Genomic DNA, 25,717 nt, shown 5'->3' with positions numbered 1-25,717 from the left:
TGGACCGAGATGGGAATCCCCAGAAACTTCTCCAAACTTTTCACTTCTAACAGGAAATTAAAATTCAGGACATGTAAGGTAATGTGCGCCCTACCTGTCAGTTTAAAACATTTAAGCCAAGCCTAAGTTCTCGGATGTTATGGGCCAGATTATTTTCCACCTATTAGGGTTTTAAATAAGAGCCAATTCAGCTCTATTTAAGTCTCTGAAAAACTGTCAGAACAAAAGGCAGGTGGATCTTCTTTCTCCTCACTGTTTTTTATGCCCTTTCTTATGGCTAAGATGAAGGCACACTGTAGAAGTAGACATGGGGCTTCAAGGAGTGAAATAAGATGAAAAAGTATTGGATTCAGGTGCCTAAGTCTTACTTAGATGCTAACAGATGGACTAGGACCTGGCCCTATGAGCTCATGTCTTGTGGTTAAGAAGCTAAATGAGGGCACTAAACACTTGGATCAAAATTCCCAGCCTAGTCACAGTCCTGAGTGTGATCTTAGATTGTGTGCTCCAAATCTCTCTGTTCCTCCATCTTCTGTTGCTAAAATGGGATCTATGGTTACCTTCTTTTTCCAGAAGGACCTGGACATATTTATCTATTGTGTTAATGATAGTTATCTGGTTTATGTTTAAGAGCATTTCTCTGTCTGTTCTTTTACTATCTACACACATATATTTCATGCATACTGCAAGCATGCACATGTATGCACATATAAGGGCAATGCATAGAAAATATTAAAGATGCAGAGTTAAATAAACAAAGGCTAGGAAATGGTCACAGTCAGACGTCCACGTACATCATTTTGTAGCACTGCAAGTTATCTTATATTATATTTAGCTACATGATCACATACTTTTTCTCCAATGATATAGTCTTATCTAGTATATTTGTACTGTGTATCTAGTATTTATAAGCTGAAAATGTATAGCCTGGATTAAAGTTTGCTCCCATGTTATACATCCATGAAAAGAAGGGGTTATAATGAGAATGCTGACAGATCTATGCAAACAGCCACTCACTTAAACACAGTGCACTTTCAAAAAGAAGATCCTAATCTCTGCTTCTTTTCATAAAAAGATGGCATCTCTATTATGAACACCTCTATTATATTGATAACAATAAGCTTAATACAGCACAGGCACCTTACCCTTAGAGTGACAGCATGTATTTTAGTAATGGGAAATATCTGGTTAGCATGAGAATCTCCCTCCATTCAAAATCTTCTCTAAGGCTATTTAGCACTGACCATGAGGAAAATACCATCCCAGGGAAGATTCTTATAGTTTAAAAGCTTAATTCTTTTCACAGTCACTAGTATCTGGGAAAATACTGTAGCAAAGGCAGCAAGTGCTTTCATTAGTTCCTGAATGCTAAATGTCTCAGAAATGAAAATGGCAGCAAGTGAAATGAATGTGAGATAAGAGATCCAAAACAAGGAGACAGCTATCCGAAAATTAAATGCATTTGCTAAATTACTTCTCTTAGCAGCCATCTGCAACATAGGAGCTGACTTCAGCTCAGGGAAAGTGGCCTTTGAGGCATGGCTGGATTTACAGGCACAAACAGCCTGGGCAATAACTTTTAAGCAGCTCGCTGAATTGTACCATAATTCCCCATAACTTACCAGATCTAGTTGCCTACAGAAGATATTTCTCTGGGAAAAGGTGGTGCTTGCTCTCCATGCGATAAATGGCACAGCTATGTAATAAATGGCATGTATCAGGCATCTTTCACTGCCAGCCCAGACTCTGCCCATGAATCCCTCTTTCTGAGGCTGTTTCTAACATTTCAGATTTCTGAGCAGCTTCAAAGATTTGTCTTGTTTTAACAGACATGCCAAAGAATTTTCCTTTCAAAATCTGTGGGACTGAACTCCAAATGAAGGAATGAACAAACCAATAAATTATATAGAAATAAAACAGGGGAGTGGGAGGGATGATTTACCGCACACCAGCTGCTCCGGGGTAACTGATTGTATGCCTTCTTCTATCCTGTGTTAACCAGAAGCTAAACCACAATAACTTCACCCTGTTTCAGTTAGAGGAAGTCCTGGTTTATTTAGCTTTCACTTACTGCAATATGGGGCAGACACATGAAACAGTTACCATGGAACAGCTGATTTATAGTAAGCCTTTTAATTCAGTATAACATTTTCATCTGCCTATACCATAATAGTGATTCCAGATCTATCCATACTCTATTCAGGACTGGTGATATTTAAAAATCAAATATTTCATCACCATTTACACTAGAAATACCTATTGCATCAGACTGTAGAGAACGAAGCCCAGGCTTCCTACCAGCATTTAAGTTAGCTAAAAAGTTTAAAATAATAACATTTTATTCATATGGAACACATTTTACATCCTCTTTAGGAATGCATTAGTATTACAATTTCTCTCCTTGAGTCTCAGATACTTAAACAGAATGGTATTACCACAGAATCCAAACCCCTTAGTCTTTATTGTATTCATCCTCACAACACTGCTGTGGGGTGAGGAAGTGCTGTTCTCCCCATTTTACAGGTGGAGAATTGAGTCACAGAGAGACTAAGTGACTTGCCCAACATTACACAGGAATCCTGTGGCAGAATGAGGAACAGAGAGGGTATTTTTACATGTGCTCTGGGGGTGGAAGGGAGGGTGCGTTAATTAAAGCAGCTCCGAGAACTGCTTTAATTAAAGCACATGGAGTGTCTCATGTATCAGTGTCCTTGCACTTGAAAATGGTGGTGGGGGTGCTTTATCTAAAGCTCATTGAACGAGCTTTAGCTAAAGCACCCCTGCTGCCATCTTGAAGTGCAGGGATGCTGATACACAAGACGTGGAGGCTGGCTGGAGCGTGTTATTAGCATGCTCCAGCAGACTCAGTTAATTGAATCTCCTCTGACACACTGTAATTGCAGAGCATTGGAGCAACCTCCCAATATGTGTACAGACACCCAGAAAGTCCCTGGTTAAAACCCTAGCTGCTGGGCCATCTTTTCTGCAACACATGAACACTTAAGGTTCATTCTGCAAAGGCAGCTCAGTTCTTCTGTTGGAAAGAGGAAATAAACCATATCTGCACTTCAGTCAGACATGCTGGTATCACTGACTTTCATGACACTACACCAGGTCATACCAGAATTCAATCTCATATGTAAATTAGCTGTTGTCTCTAATGTGGCACAAACAAAATAAGTGATGATACAAACACTTACAGGGGCTTGTACATAAAGTAATTCTGGCTTTCCACTGATTGGCAATAAAGACAGTCTAATACTACAACAATTAAATCTTTATTTGTCTCCTGCTAGGGGTCAAATTTGGCATTCTGTGAGCAAAGTAGGTCACTGAGCAGCAGTGGCAGGACACATTCTCCTATATAAGCCGTCAGTGTTTCCAGCTGTCATCTTCTTGCATGCAGAGACAGGGACCCCTCCCATTCCCAACCAGAAACACCTTCTATGCAACCCTGGTCTACTCTACATAGTTCTGCTGGTAGAACTTCAAATTCTCACAGCTCCTCTGTAGCAACAGAACCCCTTCCTTCTGCCTGCTGAGTTATGCCACCTCTTTGGCTGAAGGAAGGCTTCTGCCATTGCTCAGCAGCTGGCAGAGAGCACCTGCAGATACTCCCAATACCTTCTATTAGCTGCTGTGATCCCTTCAGCAGCTGATGCCTTCCCAGGGCACTCTTTGTGCCCTGGCAGCACAGCTGCTATGTACAGCCATACACGGAGCTGACATGAATGTGCTCTGGTAGCAGTGGCAATGGATGCCTACTGTGGGGAAGCTTCTGGCGGGAGAGTCCATAAGAACAGACAAGGCCTGCAGGCTCTTCTACTGCATTCCCATCAGAAATGCCTCTTTTTGTATACCTAGCTTGTGATTCTGGCAACACTAGCTCCATTCCTGGGAGCACTTGGGCATAGAGGGCACCAGCATTTTTGTCACTGTGCCATCTTATATGAATCACAGCAGATTTGAAAACTCTTTAATCAGCTCTCCCTCTGCAGAAGGGTGAAGGTACTGTCTGGAACCAAGTCAAGATAGGAATATATAGCTATGAATCCACCACGCTGTGATTGCTGCTGATCATGCAGTTTATAATTGCCTCATTGTTACCTTGTGCTCCCCCTCCCGTACAATTGTTTGTTGTAAACCATCTGTTGTCTCTTTTCTCTGACTGTTACCCTTCAGGACAAGAAGCATTTTTTTATTACATGTTTGTACAGTGCCTAATACAATGGGGATAGGGCCTCTAGACATTGCTGCAACACAAGCAATAATTACACATACATAAAAACTACATTAAAAGAACATTATTAAGGTTGCAAAGTCAAACACTCAAAACTTAGGAAATAACAGGATTCAGGTTGTCTGTGCAACCTTCTATGATCCCTTTGTGCATTTGTATGATGATACACAGTCTTTAATTAAATGATTGCATGCCTTTCTCCCCCTCCCCCCACAGGACTCATGCCTCATTCAGTGCACAGGATAGTTGATGCGCACTGGAAGAGCAGCGTGTCAGCGTTTCATTTCTCCTCACTGTTTAACAAGTGGCCTCAGGCCTTATTTACTGTGCACAGTTCAACCCTGCTCTGAAGATAGGGTTACTAATTTCCTCATGGACTTCTACATGGCATTCCCTACTATAGCATTTGAAACCTTCACAAACGTTAATTAATCTTTACAATTTCTCTGTGAGATAAAGGCGTAGTATTATTATTTCCAATTTACAGATGAGGAGCTGAGGCACAGTATGCTTAAGACCAAAACTGTCCATTAATTTACATTGCCCAGTCTGAGATATCTAGGACCTGATTTCTCAGTTTATGTGGCATTATCTACCACTTTGTATTTTCAAAGCTCAGCTCCCACTGAGGCTAGGGACAGACAGTCAAAAGGCCTAAACCTAAACTGATTAAAACTTTGCAGGTTACTCTAACCTGCAAAGCTTGAACGGATTTGGAGGTGGATAGACATTCCCTTTTCATTCTAGAAATGCAGGCACATGCCTGCAGTGTCTCAGGCTAGAAGCTGAGGGGCGCCAGAGCAGCTCCCCCTTCCCTTCCATCATGGACAATTGGTGTCCCCACCCAGCGGCCAGTCAGTGACCAGGGGAGGGGGTCCCCCGCAGCTGATCACGCTGACCAGGAAGCACGAGCAGCACTCCTGGAAGTGCCAGTGGTGCTTCATCCGGCACCCCCACTCCCCAGCTGGCGCTTGCAGGGGGGGGACCAGCGCTCCTGCCTGCCCCCCTGCCCATCGCATAAGTGGGGAGTGCTGCCTGTCACCTGTGCACTCACTACGTGTCGCCACTGCCTTCCACGGTGCTGAGTGAGGGGGGAGGGGGGACGGGACAGGAGGAGGAACATGGCAGGACGCTTTGATTAGGGAGTGCTATAAATCCCCACTCTGCCTGCACCATCCCAGGCTTTTCTCTCGCTGGCTGCTCAAGGAGCAGGAGTGTTGCCAGATCCCAGCCCTGGGCTAGCACTCTGAGGCAAAGGGGGTATGTGCAGGGCATGCATCTGTTGATGATACTGAGCTTTTCAGTCTCCCTCTCCCTGCCTGCAAACCTGACAGGACTGCAAACCAGCAGGGGGGCTGATAAAACCTACAGTGTTCATCAGTCCATCAGCAAAACAAAAGCCTCTCTCATTAGTTGAAGCTCTTCTTAAACATCTTTTTCCAAGGAGGGACATTACCAGCTGACCTGTTGATTGGCTCCAAAAAACCCCTAAGCGGACACCATCCTGTCTGCCTTTGTCCTGTCCCAGTAAAATTGGAGATACACACACACAGACACCTCCCAGCATTATGTAGGATACCACATGCTGGATAGGGTCTGTGGGGATGGGGTCCATGCTGTGGGAGATGGGAGGGAAGAAGGAAGGGGGTAATCCCTGCTTGAGCAGCGAGGGAAGCCAGGCAGACCCTGCTGTGCCTGCAGTCTCCCTTGGAGCTCTGGCTAGGGAGGAGAGGGGCAGGGCCAGCCTATTCTCTGGAGCAGAGAGCACAGTTTAGCCCAGCCCAGCCCAGGGCTGCAAAGCATCTGGGATGCTGGCAGACTCTGGTTTAATTTTAACCAGGAACGGGGCCCAGGACAGACATTGCATAAATGGTTTGACCCAAATCACTTAAGTCTGATACCACATTCAACCAGGTTTATCTTAAACCAGTTTCAGCTATTTTGAAACTGGTTTGTGTGTACTGAACTTACGTTCTGTTACAGTTTTAAACCAGTTTATGATGACTTAAACTGGTTTATGTGTAGTGTCTGTCACTAACCTAACTGTGCGTGTTGTGTTCAGCAGTTCTGCAAGTCAGATCTCAACCTCAAGTCAGACACACAGCAGATGAAGAATATACAATCAGTGACCATGTGTGATGTTCCTGGTTTCAGGAACTAGCCCATTGTTACTTAGGAATTTTTGGTGCCTGTAGACTTGCAGGACACCTGCTCCAATATGCTGTAATTACACATTTTATTACATATATTATTACATAATTGGTAAGCTCCAGCAGCCTAGGCATCTCATGTATTCAGTGTACCTGCACTTTAAAACGGTGATGGGGGCACTTAAACTAAAGCTCATTGAATGACCTTTAGTTAAAGTGCCCCAGCCACCATTTTGAAGCACAGGATGCTGAATACACAAGACGCTGTGTGTGCTTTAATTAGAGTGGGTCATGAGAGCCATTCTAATTAAAGCACCCCCCTTACCCTGGAGAATGTATAAAGATGCCATTTGTGTGGACAGAGATAGAAAACAATTTCCATGGAAACATTCAACTGCCTTACCCAACAGACTGATTTTCTTCCCCTGTAAGTCCATGCCTCATCCACTGCACACTTTCCAGCTTCTGCAATATATGAGGCAGGGGCCATATAAAGAATAGAAACATTTTCTATATGGTTTATCCTTATGGTAGGCCCATCCTATGCAGCAAAGGAGAATAGGGTTTAGTACAGGGGAAAAAAGCTGAGTATATGTATTATGAGACAAGAGAAGGTTTCATTCTCGCATTTCTTACCTCTAAGGGCTTGATTTTGCAACCTCCAAAATGTTCTTGTAAAATAGTATTTCTTTCTGTTATTTTTCTACATTATCAAAAGAGCAAATAGAAAAACAGAGACATTTCTTTATGTGGCACCATACTGAGATTCATGTGGTTTATCAGCAGGGTTGGATCCTTTAGATCACTTGTATAGATCTCTACTACTTGAGCTAACAGAGTAACAGATAGCAGCAGTTCTTTATCACGTGGACCAGCAGTGAGCCAAAACAACTTGTCTTTCCCTAGTCTTTTTCTTAGAAAATGGCTGAACCACTTTGGCTAATATTTTATTTAGAGAGAAGTTAAGAAAGGGGGAAAAAAAAAAAAAAATCAGGCTGCAGAAGATGTGCAACATGGAAATTTCAGCACAAATGGTTCAAGGTTGGTAGTCAATATAAGCTACTCTGAGTCCTTCTGGATAACGGGATCTAAATACTACTACCACTAGAAATTCTCAGTAAGGGCTGGTCAGAATTTTTTTATAGTGAGTGTTTTTGGTGTTGTTCTGAAGGGCAAAAAATTTTTTTGAAGAAATCCCAGGTTCTTTTTTTTTTCCTTTTCTTTTGAGAGACTACCCGTTGATCTCACTGGGCTTTGGATCGGGCCTCAAGACTCATAAATATGAGCTGTGCGATTGAGCTTCAAGATTAAAAAGAAAAAAAAATCTTACTTGGCAGGATCTCCTCACAAGAAATTGTCTACCGAAAAGAGCTTTTATGAGAAAGTTAAAAGGTTGAGTGTATGCGTTTGTGTGCCAAATTGAGGATTAGAGTAGATATTATATCCTGTCTTGCAGCCTTAACTATATAGGCAGGCTAGTACACCAAAGATAGTGTTGCAATGTTTGGGGCTTTACAGAAGAGTTCTTTAAAATGAAATGCTGGTCATAAACATTAGAAGTCAATACAAAACTCATAAATAAGAGATTATTGTAGGCTTTGCCTTCATGGGTTTCCCTGAAATTTTGCTGGGGGGGGGGGGAGCTAGGAGAAAGCTGTAGGGAAAGAGAAAAATAGGAAAGAACATTAAGCAATTAGGACAGTGTGATTGAAGACCTCATCCAAAGCCAGCTAAAGTCAATGGAAACATTTCCAGCAGACTTTGGCTCAGACTGTTAACATTTTACCCACAAACTGCAAGAAAGGCCTGAAGAGGCAATATGTCACAAATCAGTTCAGAAGAGCATGTTCACCCTGAAGTGCACATGAAAGGAAGAAAACTGATGATACTAAGTAGTGCAAGGAAAAAGTGGCCAGTCCCCTCTATAAACCTCAACTACCTGGAACAGGATATTCTATTTTAGGTTAAACGGAACACTTTAGTTGACTAGAAACAATATTTTTTTCAGTTTGCTGGTTTCTGGAAATAAAATATTTTGGGTCAATCAAACTTAAATTTCAACTTTATTTTGCTTTTGATTTGGCAGCTGACCTGAAAAAAAGTAATTACTTGCACAGTCCTGTTTGAAACTCCAGACTCATGATGACCTTGTGGTTTGGTGCAGCTAAATTGGTATTAGTGTTTACCTGAATATTACAAAGGATCCAGAGGCACATTTGGCCTCTTTATCTTCAGGGCCATGTCTAATGTGTTTTTAAATTAACATTAAAATAGCAATGAAAAATATGTGTCTATCTAGCTGCACATACATAGTAAAATAGATAAAGAAAACAACAAGGGCTAGTTATGATATAAACTAAGGTTATTTTACACCGCTCTGGAAATGTAAAGGGGCTTTAGAGCAAAAATAAATCTAATGTGCTTTAAGACCGTCTTAACAGCATCAGAGGAGTATAAAGAGCTGTTAGTGTAATGGAGAATAGGCCAATAGTACAAACTACTGAACTTCATTATACATTTTACAGTCATCTGCATTACAAATGAGATTTTCTTAATTACATGTTACATCCTAAATACAACACTATTACAAACATTAAATTATGACACCGTAATGGCTTGCATACTGGAATGAGACTTAAAAGGTTGATTCTTACACAGCCAGGTTATGAGAGACAGGCACAAGCCACTGCTCTTGCAAATGATCACATAACAAGCTCAGTTAATTAATGCTCAACTAGTTCTCTCTAATCTTAAATAAAGCAGAGCTATTCAAGCACTCGCTACCCTGCTTCTCAGGTATAGGAAGTCTGGCCAGCTGGGTCGTGTGTGTATATTTATATATGACAATCAGGACTCATAGCAGAGATGATATCTTTTATTAGACCAACAACATTTTAGATATGACAGCATTTCCTAACTTTTAACTGGTTTCCTTTGCAGCTGTATCAATCTATTAACATATTTTTTGTAAAACAGAGATGTTGAGAGAAACTACTGGAAATTACATGTCTCATCAGAGGATTACGCAATGCCTTTGTGAACCATGGCACCTGGGTTTAGCATACTTGACTAACTCAATACACATAAAATGTGTATACTATATTCGGGGGGTGGGGGTGGCAGAGAGAATGAGTCACTGTAACTTAAGTCTGCATAATAGTTTCCATTCTAACCTGCTATAATTATAGGGAATCCAAGTGCCACAGCAAAGAAAGTTGTCTATACATTTTGCATTAAATGTACTCTTAAGAAAATGCAAAAACAGCACTGGAAGCAGAGATAGCATGATTGAGGGCCTACTTCCTCCCAACTAGGGAAGCACACTTTTTACTGGGCTACAAAGTCAGGCTTCATCTTGTATTCTCTTCTTCCGGCTCCAATATCTCTTGTACTCCCCTTTTCAGTATGAAGGATGGAGGATTTCCCTAGCTCTACATTGTGAGTATGACACTTTACTGTGAAATGGGAGCTATAAGTTCATGTGGTGGTGCATGGGGTGGAACAGGATCACATTTAACATCTTAGATGTATAACTGCCCTTTCAGTAGCAGTTACTTGTCTTAGAGGTTAAACAGGATCTGGGCCCTGGGCTCTACAATAAAAACTGCACAGCTGTATTTACAGCGAAACTTAAATCAGTGGCTACCTACAAGTAGCAATGTCCTATCTTTGAATGCTTACTTTAAGAGTGTCCATTCTTACTGGTTCTTAATTCTTTACACACACACACACATACACACGTGTCCCGGGGAGATAAGGAGATAAGCACCAGGAGAAGGGGGACTTCCCTCCACTGTAGCAGGATGGGGTACGGGACATAACATAAAAAGTCCCGAGACCAGGGCAAACTTACCTGTTTCAGGTGCTGGAGGAGCACACATGATGCACCTGCTCCAAACAGCCGCACGGTTTGTGAGCTGTGCCTACTTCCAGCTCAAGCTGGCACAAGCCAGTGACATCATCCCTGGAGGCTGCCCAGCAAAGATAAAAGCCGGTGCCAAGGGAGACACAGAGGAAGCCCTGCAGGGGAAGGACTCGGGAGGCGCTTCCCCGCCGGGTGGGTGCTACACCAGTGGACGTCGAGGGATCCCAAGCAGAGACACCAGGGAGAACCTCTAGCAGAGGTGACAGCAGAGGAATATGTAGGGGAACGCTGAAGACCATGAGAAAAAGAGGCAGACCAGACACTACCCTGGACTAAGGGTAAAAGCCTTGGGGTTTTTGTTTCTTTCTTGTCCTTCTTTTTTTTTTTTTTTTTAATATTATTTTCCTCTTGTCCACCTGGTTACAAAGGGGCCCTTGTATGCCCCTGTGATAAGGATGAGCCCCGAGAGGCTCTGGAGCCAGCACAGGGGCATCCCAAAAGGCCCTGAAGTAAGGGCTGAGAGGGGAAGGACAATGCTCCAAGAGAGAAAGAAGCAGTGGCGGATGACAATCAAAGACCGGACCCAGACAGAGATCCATCAGGCAATCCAGAGTGTCTTGACAAGCAAGAGAGTCGACACCAGAAGGTGAGCTGGAGAAAGGCAGCAGTCATCATGAAGGCTGGCGTATGGATGGGATGTAGGGGAGGCAGAGCTGCACGGAGACCTGCTGAGGGCCACAGTCTGTCCAAGAGAGCCCATTGACGGGAAGCTCACCACTGAAATTACCATCGAAGTCATGGCAGACGAGTCTCAGGGCTTTTTCTGGGGAGACTGTGGGTTCACTCAGGGAGGGCTGATGCCCATGTCACGGTTGATTTCAGGTGCACGTGCCAGGGCAGCAAGTGAAAGCCTACTGGAGACCAGGCAGGCACATGCACATATATATACACACATATATGTGTGTGTGTATGTCATTAATTTTGGTTGTCCTTTGCATAGTCACTTACGACAGCATTTCTGTTAATGCACCAATGTATTACTGTGTTTCTCATTGGTGCTTTTTTGAATTTTTTTTCTTAAATTCATAATAGAAAGAATTAATTAAGTTTCCATGCGAGAAGTGTCGTGGCAAATAAATCTGCTCGATCATATCCAGTGTCTTTATGCTAGCTACAAGCTCTGTCAAATATGCCAATTTAACCTTTTGAATAGTCAGTTTCAGTACTGAAAATATGCAGTTTCTCTGTATTCCACCCCAACACTGTGATCTCTGGAATGAAACTGTTTACCAAGATATTACACAGCGCAGTAACAACCATGTGACTGCACAGTCTTCTAACCCACTAGAACTATCATCATCTCAGCATAATTCCATCTACTATCCCTATTTATGTAATAAAACGTGACAAGGAAGTGTGAATCACGCTGGGATAATGACATACTGGTTTGCATGTATTCTTTGAGTCCTACGATTGATATTGCTACGCGCACATAATGTACACGCCTGTTTTGCCAAGCAATTGGACTTCTTTAAAATTGCTTTGGATTAAATTATACATTCAGGATCTTGCATAAGACAAGCTGTATATATAAAATAATAACCATGTTTCTTTGTTTTTCCCCCTTTACCCTACACATCTCTGTTCTACCTTTCAGTGGCCTTTCAATGCATTTCAATTCATTTAATTCTCTAAAAGATTCCCTTCTCTTGCAGAGGATTTTCTTTCGGTTGCATCCTCCCCCCTCATCTATTTTTGCCCTTTCTGATTTCTCTCTCAAGAATTCCAGTGCCTCCTTCCCTTATTTATGTCTAGCCAGTTTCTTGCAATTAGTTTGATTCCCAATCATTTGCTAAAGTGGGTGAGATAGGAACTTCACAACCATACCTTGGGATATCAAATACATGTGTTGAAAAACTAGGGAGGGCATACCCTTTAATCAACTTATCTATGGAGTCAATTCCCAATCTCACAAATTCTACATACTACTCTTATCTCTTGATTTATTATGTATATATGGTACTATTTTGGCTTTACTGACTTTCACAGACAATCCACTTTTCTTTTTTTTCCTTACAAGCACTATAAAAGGCTACTAATTTTGGTTTCTCTCTTTTCAATTATGTAGCTGAAATTGTTATTTGGTTTAGAAATCTCTAGAGGCTGCACTGCACAGAAGCATTTAAAATATCTATAGGTAAATGTTTCCCCTAACATTTTTGAGATTGATATTACATGTACAGACTGCAACAGGGAACCCCTGCCCCTGTTACTAGGACACCGACAGCAAGTTAAATGGCTGAGGGTCCAGCAGATAATGAGCTTATTGATGACACTGGACCTGGGATGGAAAGGCCAATCAGGAGGCTGGAAGAAGTGTGCTGAGTCATATAAGCTCACTCCTGTGAGCAAGGGGGAAGGAGAAGTCTGGCTTCAGGCTGCAGCGGAGGGAGCTCCAGTGCAGGACAGCAGTGGGAGACAAGCTGCTTGGTGCCGAAAGAGGACTAGAGAGCGAGAAAGACGTAGTCAGGAAAACTCATAGCTGAAGGAGAAAGTAATACCCTGGGGTTAAAGCAATTTAATTTTCATAGCTGGCAGGCTGCATTTAGGGGTGTTTATAGAGGTGCTCGGGAGGGGCTTTAATTAGAGTGGAGCCGCTCTTATTAAAGCACCTGGAGTGCCTCGTGTATCAGCGTCTCCACACTGAAAAATGGCAGGTGGGGTGCTTTAAGTAAAGCTCGTAAAACGAGCTTTAGTTAAAGTGTTCCCTGCTGCCATTTTTCAGCTGATAATTCAGGAATGCGGTAATTACCATACTCCAGCAGACCTGATTAATAGAGTCTGTTCCGATGTGCTGAGCAGCCTTGCTGCACATGTGTAGGTGCCCTATATTTCTGTTGGCAACCGGAGGATCAGGTTGTAGTTGCGAGGGGACAGAGGAGCCCAAAGACAGGGGCACTGGAGAGTGCCCTGGGCAGTAAATGCCTGAAGTTAACCCCTCGAGGGAGAGGGACAGGGATTGTGCCAGTGCAGTCATTCCCCAGCAGGGGGAACTGTTAGTAAGGAATGGCGAAGTCCCTGAAAGCTGAGGCTTGAACAAAAGACCCAGTCAGAGGGCAGATCCACAGGGCAAATGGGGGTCAGGCTGTGTCAAGCGTGACCCCAACTAGGACATGGCAACTCACAAAAGCATCTCCTTAAAGGAGCTGTAGCGTGAGTGGAGAAGGATGCCCAGGTTTGACGGGGCAGATGGACTGGTCTGCTTGCCTCACAAGACAGCCGTAGACCCGTGGAGACTCCTCCTGTAAAAGCAAACTTAACATCAAAAGGTGCTGAAGGCGGAGCGGAAGCCATTGGCAGGTGTGCAGACCTCCTGACCACCCCACCAGTGAGCTACACAGACACACATATACACCTGTAAAAAATGTTATCGATTTTAACAATATTCAAAGAATCACTTCATCTGACAGATTCTGATTACAAATTTTACATTGCTGTTCATAACACTCCTGCTGCACTTTGTTGGGAGGGTGCGGGGGAGCTGCACACAGCTACTAAGGAAGGAACCTACTCAATCTCACAAAACAGATTTACATTCAAGTGCTAACTTATTTCATATCTTCCAGCATATGTGGAAAAGACAGCTATGACTTCCAAAGGCAGCAATCTTGATGTTTTCATTTTTTCTTCAGTATTTGTATTGAAGTATCACCTAAGGGATAAGCTCAGGGCCCCACTGTGCTGTACAAATACACTGTGAGAGAGAACCCCTGCTTCTGATTTAGTTAAGGCAATGATTCTCAACCAGGGTGCTTTGTCACCTTGGGGTGCCTTGAGACCCTTTCAAGGATGCTGTGAGGTGCCATGCAATGTTAGCGCTGTTAGATGTACAAACAGGATTCACAAGAAAACCTGAGTTTTCAAACTGGAATTCATGGTGTTAAAAATATTTTGACCTGCTGTGGTCTTCCTGAGTTCTGCGTAACAGAAGCAATGCTCTGTTCTTTTTCTGTTGTCAAGAGTGAAAACCAAGAGCTGGTGTTTTCTGAGGGGTGCCTGAGTCTAATGAGAGTGGCACCTCAAGTCTTAAAAGGTTGAGAACTGCTGGCTTAAGGTCTAAGGACGAGGCTTTTTTGTTTTTTTGGAGGACAGATCCCATTGATTTTCAATGTGTGAACTTTTGGAAATCCTACCCTAGATAAGGCAGACAAGGGTAGGAAAAAAGTGGGATTATTAACCCTATTTCACAGATGGGAAACTGAAGCACAGAGAGATGAAGTAATTTGTTAAAGGTCATACAATACATCCACGGTAGGCTTGTAACTGAAAGCACATCTAAGTCCCAAGCCAGTATCTCCTGCATACAAGCAACTTTGCAATCTTTCACACTGGCTGTGTGCTAAAAAGAAACTATCTTCTCAACATCAAGCCCCACACATCCCACTTACATTTTCGCTATTGATGTCAGCCTCACTAGGACAGCCAAAGAGTTCTCGCCTCAGAAGGTTCCCATCATACTCCAGGAATGTCAAATAAAGGTTACGGAAAAATTCCACGTGCTTATTTTTCACTCGTAGCTTCTTTGGTGAGTTCCAGTGAATCACCTAGTATGGGGAAAAATGGGGAAACAGATCCTGTCATCAGCAAGTAGTTTTGCTCTATCCAACAGTTTTATATTGCACAAGGATATGCTTCCCTCTTCAGGAAAACTGAAAACCAGAAACCAAAAACCAAACCAATAAATAAGTAAATACATCTCTTTTTACCTCATTCTTGAGAAGGCCTTACAGTATATTGTATACGTAATTACAAATACTGCTTCCATGGTTTTATGTATCCCATACAATATTACTATATGAACAGCATACTAGCAGCTATGTTAGTATATTGTTCTACTATGTGATGCAACACTGCACGTACATTGTCATAGACTAGTTATGGATGTAGTTGATGAAAGCAATAGATAAAAAAGATGAGAATAAAAGCCATGGTCTGTGATTTCCCTGTGACCATACCAACTAATGATAAGTATTTACTATCTAACATTAGTGAACCTCTTCATGAATTTCTGGGTCCTTTAACCATCTTTTTGTCCCAAATTAAGGTATATAATGATAGGATGGTTAAGATGTCTCCTTATGACTCCAGAGTTATGAGTTCAAAGTTCATCCCAAACTTATGCCAAAGGCATCCCTTGTTGACTCAAATGAATACTATGTTATTTAGAAAAAGGAGGTAAAAAAACCGCATGTGATGATAACAACGTCATTCCCTTGCATTTTGTTGGCTACAGGAACTTGTGTCTTAACCATAGTAGGCATGGGGAGGCCTTTGACCTTGTTCCAAAACAGACCAGCTCTAGCATGTATCAGCCAATTTCACTTCCTATTGCTTCATGAGAATTTGACTGCCCTTAGATGTGCTGCACTAAGCTTCATTCCTTTAAGTCCAAGTGCCGGCAGGTATTCAGCCATTACTTTGAGATGACTCCTCCTTTGCTGGCCTAGATTTAACTCTACTTCAGCTATAAAGGATCTGATTCTCAGTTCCACTAAGACTACTTTATGCTATTCTGATGAAGTAATACAAATGAGGCCCTAAGGAAGAAAGTAAGGAAAAGCCAGAAGTGGCTTGCTAGAATGATTTTATTTTATAGAGGTGATATTTTGGATTTAAAATGAATGCGTTGTATTCTATTTTATCCTTGTGGCTTCTAAAGGGATTTTTTTTCAAAGTATCTCCTCTGGGACTATTTCCAACAGGGGAGTTATGGAGGTTCTGCTCATCCATTAAAGTAATTACGTGATGGCATGGTATCATTCGTATACTGCTAGTTGCTGAGCTAGGAATGGCTGCTGCAGTTCTAGGCTGTAAAGCTAGTTCATACATACTTCTTTTCTTATATGGAAGACTTTACACATTTCTGTCCTGGATATTGCTACTGAAACAATAAAGCTTTCAAAGAACCTTGTGGTGATGTAAATTCAAATTCTGGGAAAGAGGAACATATTTGTAAAGGAGAATGATTCTCTTTCTAGTAAAAAACACCTTCAATCATAATACAGAGTTATTAATGTATGGTATGATCCTGGGAGATCACTTAGAGCAAAGATATTGCTTTAAGAGTCATTGTTAGGTAACACTGCTTTTTGTCATTGTACTTGGTCTCTGTCCATGTAAGTGTCTGTTTTAACGCTCAGATTACATGCTGCTATATCATGCAATGAGATATGCATATTGTACAGAAACCAAAGGGAACTTTATCCATTTCTGCTGGGATCCGAAACAAATTTAAATTTGTAGATTTCCTCAGTATAAATGAATCTCGAAACCTCCCTCCTTTGAAAAGAATTTGACTTGTTTCATTCGACTGCATTTAGCTGCAGCAGAGGGCATTGAGCCTCCTGAAAGCCTAGTTTGAATCTTATCTCAGGGGAAACAGATAAATATTATACAAACAAGGGACTGAAGGAAATCTAAATGCCTGCTAAAGAGTTTTAAAGGATTCTAGTATGCTGTTTCATCAAATGGGCATGGAATGGGTTTTGTTGATCTGCTGATGACTTGCTGTAAGGGTAAAACCAGAAAAACAGAGACACTGGAAAACGAGAAGAAAAAGACCTGTCAATTAAATCTTTTAAGCATTTTCTGTGCTACTCCTATAACCAGGATAATTTCCTTTGTGATTGGCATCCTGTCTCCTACCTGTGTACCCCAAATCCTCACCTTGGGGTTTGATTTGAATCATGGTCAGTGACCATGAGCTAAATTTCTGTTTTTAGGACTGGCTCCCCTTCCCTGCAGGGATTTCTCATCATCATACACCACGTCACATCACAATAGGATGCTGGTTCCATGATGCCTCTATTCCACCCTGTGGGTAATGATGTCAAATCCAGACAACTGCAGATGTCAGCTCTGAGTCTCTTTGCTACTGCAGTTGAAAAGTTGTTGCATGTACACAAGCTGGTAAGTGTCAAGGACCTGGTGGTTGAGATCTGATCAGATTTGAAATGTGTGTCAAGATGCTGCATGTGTACAGATGTCAAAGCTGCCTGGAGTGAGCTGAAGAAAGCTGAATGGAATTGATTACTGTCCAGAAAAGCTGGATTTTTATCAAAAAGGACAGCAGATGTCAACGTGCTTAAAGGATATAAAGAAAACCATAGCAAGGACACCAGGAAAAGCACAAAGTGAGTCTACTAAAAGGGTAGGGATGGTTTAAAAAGGGTGATTAAAGAAAAACCCTGTGATACTTGAAAGTACAAAAAAGGGAAACTACAGCTGGTTTCACAAGGCACCGAATGTGTGAAATAGTTTTATTTCCTAATACAGACATAGATAATATGTTTTTTCCCCTAACGGCTAGCTAGCCCCACAAATTCATGCAATGCTCAGAGTAAAGCTGGTTAATTTGGTCTTGTGCCTCTTCACCAAGAGCAGAACTTCTACAGGCCAAAGACACCAGAGCAACAACATTAGCCATAGGTGGACTGGCATAATCTCCCCTTGAAGGCATATTATGAAGACAATAGGTTTGTACAGGGTAGCTGCAGCCATAATGTGTCTATAACATCTTTTGTTTGCATGAGGATAGATGGAAAGAATTTGGTTCGACTATTCAGGATTTATAGTTGAGTTGGTGGATATGACAGGTAGGGAAAAAAAATCTTTGCCTGCAAATGGAGCTGACTTTGAGAAGGACCTTAGAAAAAGCAAAATTAATTTAAAATACCAAAATACTATATATTTTTATACAACTCCCCTTTCCCAGATACAACTGCGCTTTAATATTTTATTAATTGTTTTCCTTTAATTTTTCTAGCTTTTTAAAAGAAAACCCAAAAAGAAAGATAGCTTCAATTTCCTGGACTTGAAAACTCTGCTATCTGGGGGCATGGGGAGTAGACTACTGGAGATAGAGCACATAACTTCTGTAACCGGAACAGTTTGCTTGTGAACATCTCATGAACAATGGTGTCTGTGACCACGTCCCATGGACCCTGCAACCCATGACCAAGGCCTCCTGAGAACAAAGGAAAATGTACTCCTTAATCTTTACTTGGCAGTAAAAATCAGAACCTAGAATTCCACACCTATTTAACACTTGGTTAATCATCATTAAGTAACTTGGCACTGTCTGAATTTCTGCTAATACCACCCCAGTTAATCAGCAGCCATTACTATCACTGAAATTAGACTCAGTCAGTCTCCTGGAATACATCCACATAGTCTGCGTCCAAGTGAAGTGGAGTACACAGTAATGATAGCTTACATTTATACAGCATTTTATGGCCCTAAAGTACTTGACCCATTACATATTTGGAGCATCATGGAACTGCAGTTAAGCCAGAGGTGGAAGGCAACAGAGGATGTTCGGCAATAATGGAATAAAAGGGGGGTGGGGAAGGGGGAATTTGTATAGCAGTGCAAGTCTAGATTCCTGCTCTTAAAACCATGTTTTTTTAATATCCACATAGGCCACAGAGCTTGAATTTTTAAGGTCATGCCTAAAAATTCACACAGTAAATTGAATGGAGCTTAGCTGAGGACAAAGATCTGAGCAAATATTCCCAGGTTTCAAGTTGCTTCAAGGGAGTTCTGAGATACATCAGTTGCCCCAGGGAGACTAAATATTTCAAATCAGATATTTAGACCACTAAGCCATGCCCTCTAGCAGAACGCAGTTTCTCTGGGTAGCTTCATACTCATTTTCTTTCTAAATCACCTTCTCTCTCTCTGCAGAAAATGTTTATACCAAATCTTCCCTTTGCCACAATCCCTTCCATTTGTTTCCTCTACTGAAAGCTGTTAAGAACCTCTCAACCTGTCTGTGCCCCGTGGAAATCAGCAGATCTCAGATAGCAGGAAAGATAATGTTTTTTTTCCTGGTGGCTCTCTCTTTCCTAGGCTAAAGGGGCAGAAAACAGGAATAATTTAGGTTTAAAGAGCCTTGTTTTTAGATAGGTCTGCACAAACATTACTAATTAAAGCTCACAGATGCTCTGTGAGATAGTTAAGGAGCGCTATATCTATGCCAATTCCACAGTGCTTAAGTGAGCCTTTCTTCACAGGCAGAAAGCAATGTGAGGTAATGTACCTCTGTAGCTTACTGGCTGGAATTGAGAGGGGACAATGCTGGGTTCTAGTATCTGAACCCAGGATTATTTATTTATTTTTAATGCAAAAACTGCTTAATGTAAAAAGTTCAAATAGTGTAAAGAGTAGCACCTACAGAAAGACAGACCAGTAGCTCACTGCATAGGGCACTCACTTGGAAGGTGGAAGGTCCAGATTCAAGATCCTGCTCTGTCAAATTTGGAGAAGGTGATCCCCTGTTGAGTACCATACTTGGTAGGCTATTAGCTATTAGGGTGTGTCTGTGTCCCTTTAGTTTTTTTGCAAAAGGTCTCAGTTTATCCTTATGCAGAATGAAAAAAAGGTTTGATGTCTCAAAAACTTTTGCTGGACAGTAAAAATCACTTCCTGCCCAATGTCACTCTTAATTTCATGAGCAATGCTTAACACCAATAGCACAGGGTCTTTTAGGTTAATTTTACGTAACCAGATCTTTCTATCTGTTAAACAGTGCTCTAGGTCAGACTAAAATGGCAAACATCTCCCTTTGTTGGCACAGGGGGCTGTAAACAGACGTCACATTTCCCCCAGGAGAAAGCCTTTTGTCTCAGGATCCAAGATACATGTCCACTGTCTCACTTCAAGTACCTGTTAAGTATGCAAGATAATAAGTTGCTAAAATGTTTCCCTGGGACTTCACTGTATACATCTGTAAGTTCACTGTGGGACATTCTAGGGACAAGTCTGTCAGGCTGTGTACTCCCACTGGCCACCTACTGGCAGAGGAGCAGCACTGCAGCTTAGATGGGCTACAGTGTAAATGGCTGTGCAGCTACTGTTTTGATCCAAGCCAAACCAGGGATAATCAGGACTGCCTCAACTGAGAAGCCTGTTTACGGCCTGGGTTAGTTATGTGTCTTTTCATGCTGAAGAACAACATTCATATCCTAGCTGGCTCACAAGTGAAAGCACTTTAATTAGGGTTACCATACATCTGGGTTTTCCCAGACATGTTCTCTTTTTTGACCTCCTGTTGTCATGTCCAGGAGGGTTTTTAAAATGAGACCAAATTTTTTTGCTCTTCCTCTGTTTTCCCGGGCACCAGCAGCTTGGGACTGCTTACGGCTGGGAGCAGTGGGCAAGGTGACTGGCTGTCAGGAGTCATGTCCTCTGTCCACTGGCCCCAGCAAGTAAGAGCGTGTGTGTGTGCACACACGTGTGCGCATGCAGGCAGCAAGGCTGGGGGAAGGCAAAGGGCTCTGGGTTGGCAGTGAGGGGGACCAGCAGGGCTGTGCAGCAGGGTGCTGCAGGTTGGGAGTGAGGGGCACTGGCAGTGCTGGGGGGGAGAGTTGCAGGTTGGGAGTGAGGGGAACCAGCAGGGCTGGGGGGGCAGGGGGCTGCGGGTCAGGAGTGAGGGGCACCGGCAGGGCACAGGCATATTACTGCCTTCCGCCCCCCCCAATCACATTACTTCCCCCTGCTGCCAGCTCACAGCCACCTCCCCCCCACAGGTGTCCTCTTTTTTGATCCTGGAAATATGTCACAATACTTCTCTACAGGGATTTTTTTTTCTCAATATGGGTAAGCAACAAAACCCCAAACCTGAAAACATGGTTCTTTCTGAGAGGCATTAAGAGGTACGAGTGTGCAGTACAGGGAAGGTCAGCATGGAGGTGCTTTGGCTAAGCTGTGCAGTTTAGTATTGGAAAAGCAAGAGGTAAAGTAGATTATGATTCAGACAGAAGTGAAATGATGCATTTGGGTTAAGATTTAGATGTATCACAAACTTTTGTAGACAATCTAGGAAGACATTCCAGGGGAAGAGTGACACACATAAAGCTGCTTCAAAAAGGAGATTTATTCGGATCGTTATCTATCTTCCTGTTAATTCAATGTCAGTAGTGTTTAAAGTCAATTTAAAAGGCAATCAACATAACTCAAGAAATATTTATGGTAAAACATAGCAATATAGTAAATTCCTATTGAACCTTCCTAGGTTTTTTACTCATGATTAACGGAACACCTGTGTGTAACTAGGAATTGTATCCTTGACAACGAGCCTTCTCTTCATGCTCGACTCATTCAGTGAGGTCACAATTCATTGTTGGAGACATCACAATTCATTATTTTCTTTAGTAGGACTTCCACTGCTGTTCAGTCTTTGCCAGGCCGTGGTAACTGAAATTTCTTCACAGATAAGAGCTCACCCTTAAGCAAAAGGGAAAAGCAAATACACAACACACGCCAGCAAGGTTCTCCTTGTGCATGAACCACTTCTTCCAGTCAGAGCTCCACCAGCTTCAGGGATCAGAGTAACAGAATATGTACCTGCATCACACAAATGCCTAGCCTGACATACTACAGTAAAAGGAGCCCTCTAAGTGCTCGAAGTGGAGAGATGGGTACATTAGAAAGATAGCTGTTAACTATAAAGCAGGTATATCAGTCCTTTGGCACCTCTTACCCAGTCCACCATGTCACCTTCTGAGAATTTTTCCAGATGTGAGAAATACAGAGCAAAAATAAACCCGTCTAAGCTCCAAAGCCCATCAGAGGCAATATTTAAGTGAAGAACTAACATTCAACTCTCTTTCTTTAACCAATTTCTTTTACTTGTTCTCTAGTAAAATTTTAATTTTCTAAGTGGTCTTATTGCATATGAAGAAACCTTACAACAGATGCAAGAGGGGGAGGGAAATGATATATGTTTATGAAATTATTATTTAAAACTATGATTCCTCGTGACAATCTCAGCAGATAAAAGGTATTTTAAGTGTTCAGTCTAGCTGTTTTTAAGGCTTTCTTCATCAGTATGTGAGATGGGTGCCCGGTAAGTTATTTGACAGATAAAAAGTTTAAAGTGCTGTCCATATTGGATGAAACAGTGTTTAAGAACAGTGACCAGTTAAAAACTAAAATATAGTTATAAATATTCCCTTTCTTTCTTATGCCTGCTCTAACAAAGCCTCCTAGGTCCCAAAATCAAACTGAATATTTTTAGCATGATCCTCAGCTGCTGTCAATCAACCTAGCTGATTTGAACAACAAAGGATTTCACCCTCTCTAACTTAAAACAAAAAAATATTTTTCAAGACATAGATGCAACTTAGGGGACAATAAATGGAGAAAAATCATGATTAGAAATTCTATTTGTCTCTTGTAAAATGTACAAATGCCTCATATACCTTCATAAAGAATGCCGGCCACACCGTGCTTCCATCATGCTGAGATGTGAACAGAGCATCAGGGAAGTGTGTACATACTTGAAAAGCAGCCAACTATGAGGCCTCCCTAAGTTTATTTGACATAATGTTGTGTATAATGATGACAAATCCTCAAATCCCATGGACTTGGAGACCAGATGGAATTAAATTGGTGTCTTTTCAGCTTGACAAGAGAAATGCAGTTTCATTTGACTTTGAGGAATACCAAGGCTGGGCCAGCATTAGTCTGGAATTTAAATCTTTTCCTGCATTTCCTCCTTCCTCCTGCCATCCTTCTTAATCCTCCAGCACAAACTTAACAATTTATCTTTTTCCCTCTCTTCCCCTGGAGGTTTCTACTACCTTATTCTTCACTCCAGCCTTATTTGCCATGAAATACAAGATGTGCCAAATCTCTTGTGCCATGCCATATATATTAAAAGCCATGGAAATGGACTAATTTACAGATTTTTAAGACATACATACTTTAAGGCTGTGTTTACTATATCTGCTGTTCATAGCAAACAGACCAAATAGCTCACATTTTCCTAGGCACTGATTCTGGCTACATCTCACAGTGCTAATCCATAAATTCAAGTTATCACAAATACAAGAAAAAAGATAAAACCCCATCGCAGTAGTCTCATGTTATGGGTCAGTGCCTCAGTTGGTATAAATTGGAATAACTTTACTATAATCAATATTTATACAACTGAGCCACTAAGCCTTTGTTGAGACATGATACAGTAAAGCACTTAAGCATATACCCAGCCTTTGGCATGTGAATAAGTCCACATAAAGCCGAAGGAAGTACTCGCCTGCCTAAAATTACATATTTGCTTAAGTACCTTGCTGAACTAGGGAGTAAATCCCAAATGCCTGAGTAAGAGCTCTGGCATCTCATTTAATATTTATAAATGTATGTAATATTCACTACATGGACAGCAATGGGGAGGTTTCAGCCTGTGTGGGTGACAAGGGTCCAGGCTAAAACCCAACCATTATCTCTTCCAGAGCAGTATCCATCCACTGAGCTACACACCCTCAGGCTTGCTTTCTTCTTCTGGGCCTTAAGTTTGTCCCTGTCTTTGCTGTCCAGAAGACAGCTTCACAAGAGGGCTGCAGAGGGGAAGGATAATTCCCAGCCTGTGGCCTGGTGGAAGTTAGAGAGAAACAGGTTCAAACCTCTTCAGGATGAAGAGGGCTTAGAACCTGTCTGCTAATCCTTGAGGCAAATACTTCTGAGGTTAAAGCATGAGTAGGCCTTCCTCTAGCATGCAACACCTGTTAGCTATGGGTTTTTTGCCCACCTACATTTTTGTAATTTAAGTTCACCTGGAATACATATATATAGAGCCATATACCTGCCTGGCCAGTGCACAGCCTACTCTGAATTCCCAGAAGCCATGCAGCTGGGTTTTTGGTTGTCGCTGTGTTGGTCTAAAGACATAGACAGGCCATTATTGGTCTAGTAAAAGACATCACAACTACCCAAAGAACCTGGCCTGCCAGAAGCTATGCAAATGCTTCTGTGTCCACACTACAGAGGGAGAAGGATTGTAAACTGTGTATAAACATTTAAAATGGCACATACATGAAGAGGTAAGTGCCATTTAAACATCTGAAGTGAAGTAGGATTCTGCCCTAAAGCTTCTGAACTCTTAGCTGAAGATAGGTAGTAATGGGGAGCCAACCTGAGAGAGAAGGTTTAGGCTGCCTGAATGGCAAAGTGTGAAATCTGCAGTGCCACTTCATGTGTGAGCAATGCATTGCCAACGGCAATAAGAGCAGCAGCAAAGGACCTACTCACACATGGAATGGCACTGCAAATTGTGTGACTAACGACACATAAAGCCCCATTAGAGTAATAGTGCACCTACTGTGCTTGACTTCATCCCCCTTACTATGGCACTTCGAGGGACTCACGACAAAGACAATACATTTAGTAGCATGCTATGAAATACAATAATAAAGAACTGAGACTAAATTACACTTGTCAGCATAAATTTGGTAACCCACCACGGGTGCCTCAGCTATTTATGTGAACTTATGTATTAACGCTCTGTTTTATATTAAAATTTTTGCACAACAGGACCATTTTTCCGAAGTTCTTCCTTTACATAACATTTTCTCTTCTACACTGAGATCTCTTTTTTGCTTTGATCTTGGCAATCACCTTCATACATGATTTTCACCAGGAAAGCAGAGGGGCCAGAATGTATGCCACCACTTTATCACAGGGCAGTGCTATGGCACTGTGAATCCCTGCATGGATGCTGCCTAGAAACCAGCAATGAAAGGCTTATTGACTCCATTGTATTTGTTTTAAAATTTTGGTTTCTAGATCATCTGTATGCCATTTGTTGCAAATATCTGACCTATGAAATTCAACCTGTGTTGGTTAGCTTTGATTGAATAGAACATGACATGTTTATCTCAACTGACTGGATAAATACAACTTTTGTGATGACTTGTCTTTATATATCCAAAATGTGTTGCTTATGCGAATATTTCTACCTGTGAAGTCTTCTGCCAAAACATCCTCAGATGACAATACAAAGGGACTCAAAGTAATTTTTTGTAAAATTTGAAAAAAAATAGTCAACAAAAATCATTTACAATGTTTATCCAGTACTGTTTCTGAACAGGCTATCCAGTCAATGCCAGTGTATTGCTGTCTAGGCACATTACATTAAATTGGACCCTCTAGAAGTCTAAATAGCTTCCAGTTCTGGATATCCTGCATGCAAATTTTAGTCTAACATTTCAAACTTAATACTGCATAACTAATTTTAGTCTGCTGTAGTTGTTTAAAACCATCCAACTTCTTTTCTAATGTATCAAACACTACAGAACTCATTAAAAGCTTTAAAACGTAGATACTACAATTAGAAACTAATTTATGATCATTCACTGAGCAGTCTAATACTCCTCATTTACTATGTTGCATCTGCTGTACTTTTCCTTCCTTGCTTTATTTTAGACTTCTACCCCTATAGCAGGGGTGGCCAACCTGTGGCTCCAGAGCCACATGCGGCTCTTCAGAAGTTAATATGCACCTTCTTGAAACTTTGCACAAGCACATGGTGACAAGCTTCCAATTAGGACAAGCTCAAATGGAAGCTGGTCACCGTGTGCTTGTGCAGAGATTCAAGGAGATGCATATTAACTTCTGAAGAGC

The 25,717-nt window shown here is 41.8% G+C and overlaps 1 protein-coding gene across 1 annotated transcript in view; it reads right to left on the bottom strand.

Annotated features, from left to right (window-relative positions):
- LARGE1 (LARGE xylosyl- and glucuronyltransferase 1) overlaps positions 1–25,717 on the bottom strand; it is a 363,795-nt gene that overhangs the window by 46,995 nt on the left and 291,083 nt on the right. The window contains exon 9 of the mRNA XM_019515316.1: positions 14,704–14,859. Coding sequence (XP_019370861.1) covers positions 14,704–14,859 — 156 coding nt within the window. The remainder of the gene's footprint in view (positions 1–14,703; positions 14,860–25,717) is intronic.

Source organism: Gavialis gangeticus, unplaced genomic scaffold (genome assembly GCF_001723915.1).
Source record: "Gavialis gangeticus isolate Ggan-Ray unplaced genomic scaffold, GavGan_comp1, whole genome shotgun sequence".
Classification (NCBI taxonomy): Eukaryota; Metazoa; Chordata; order Crocodylia; family Gavialidae; genus Gavialis; species Gavialis gangeticus.
Note: the sequence above shows the minus strand (reverse complement) of the source record. Positions and strands in the feature narration are given on the sequence as shown.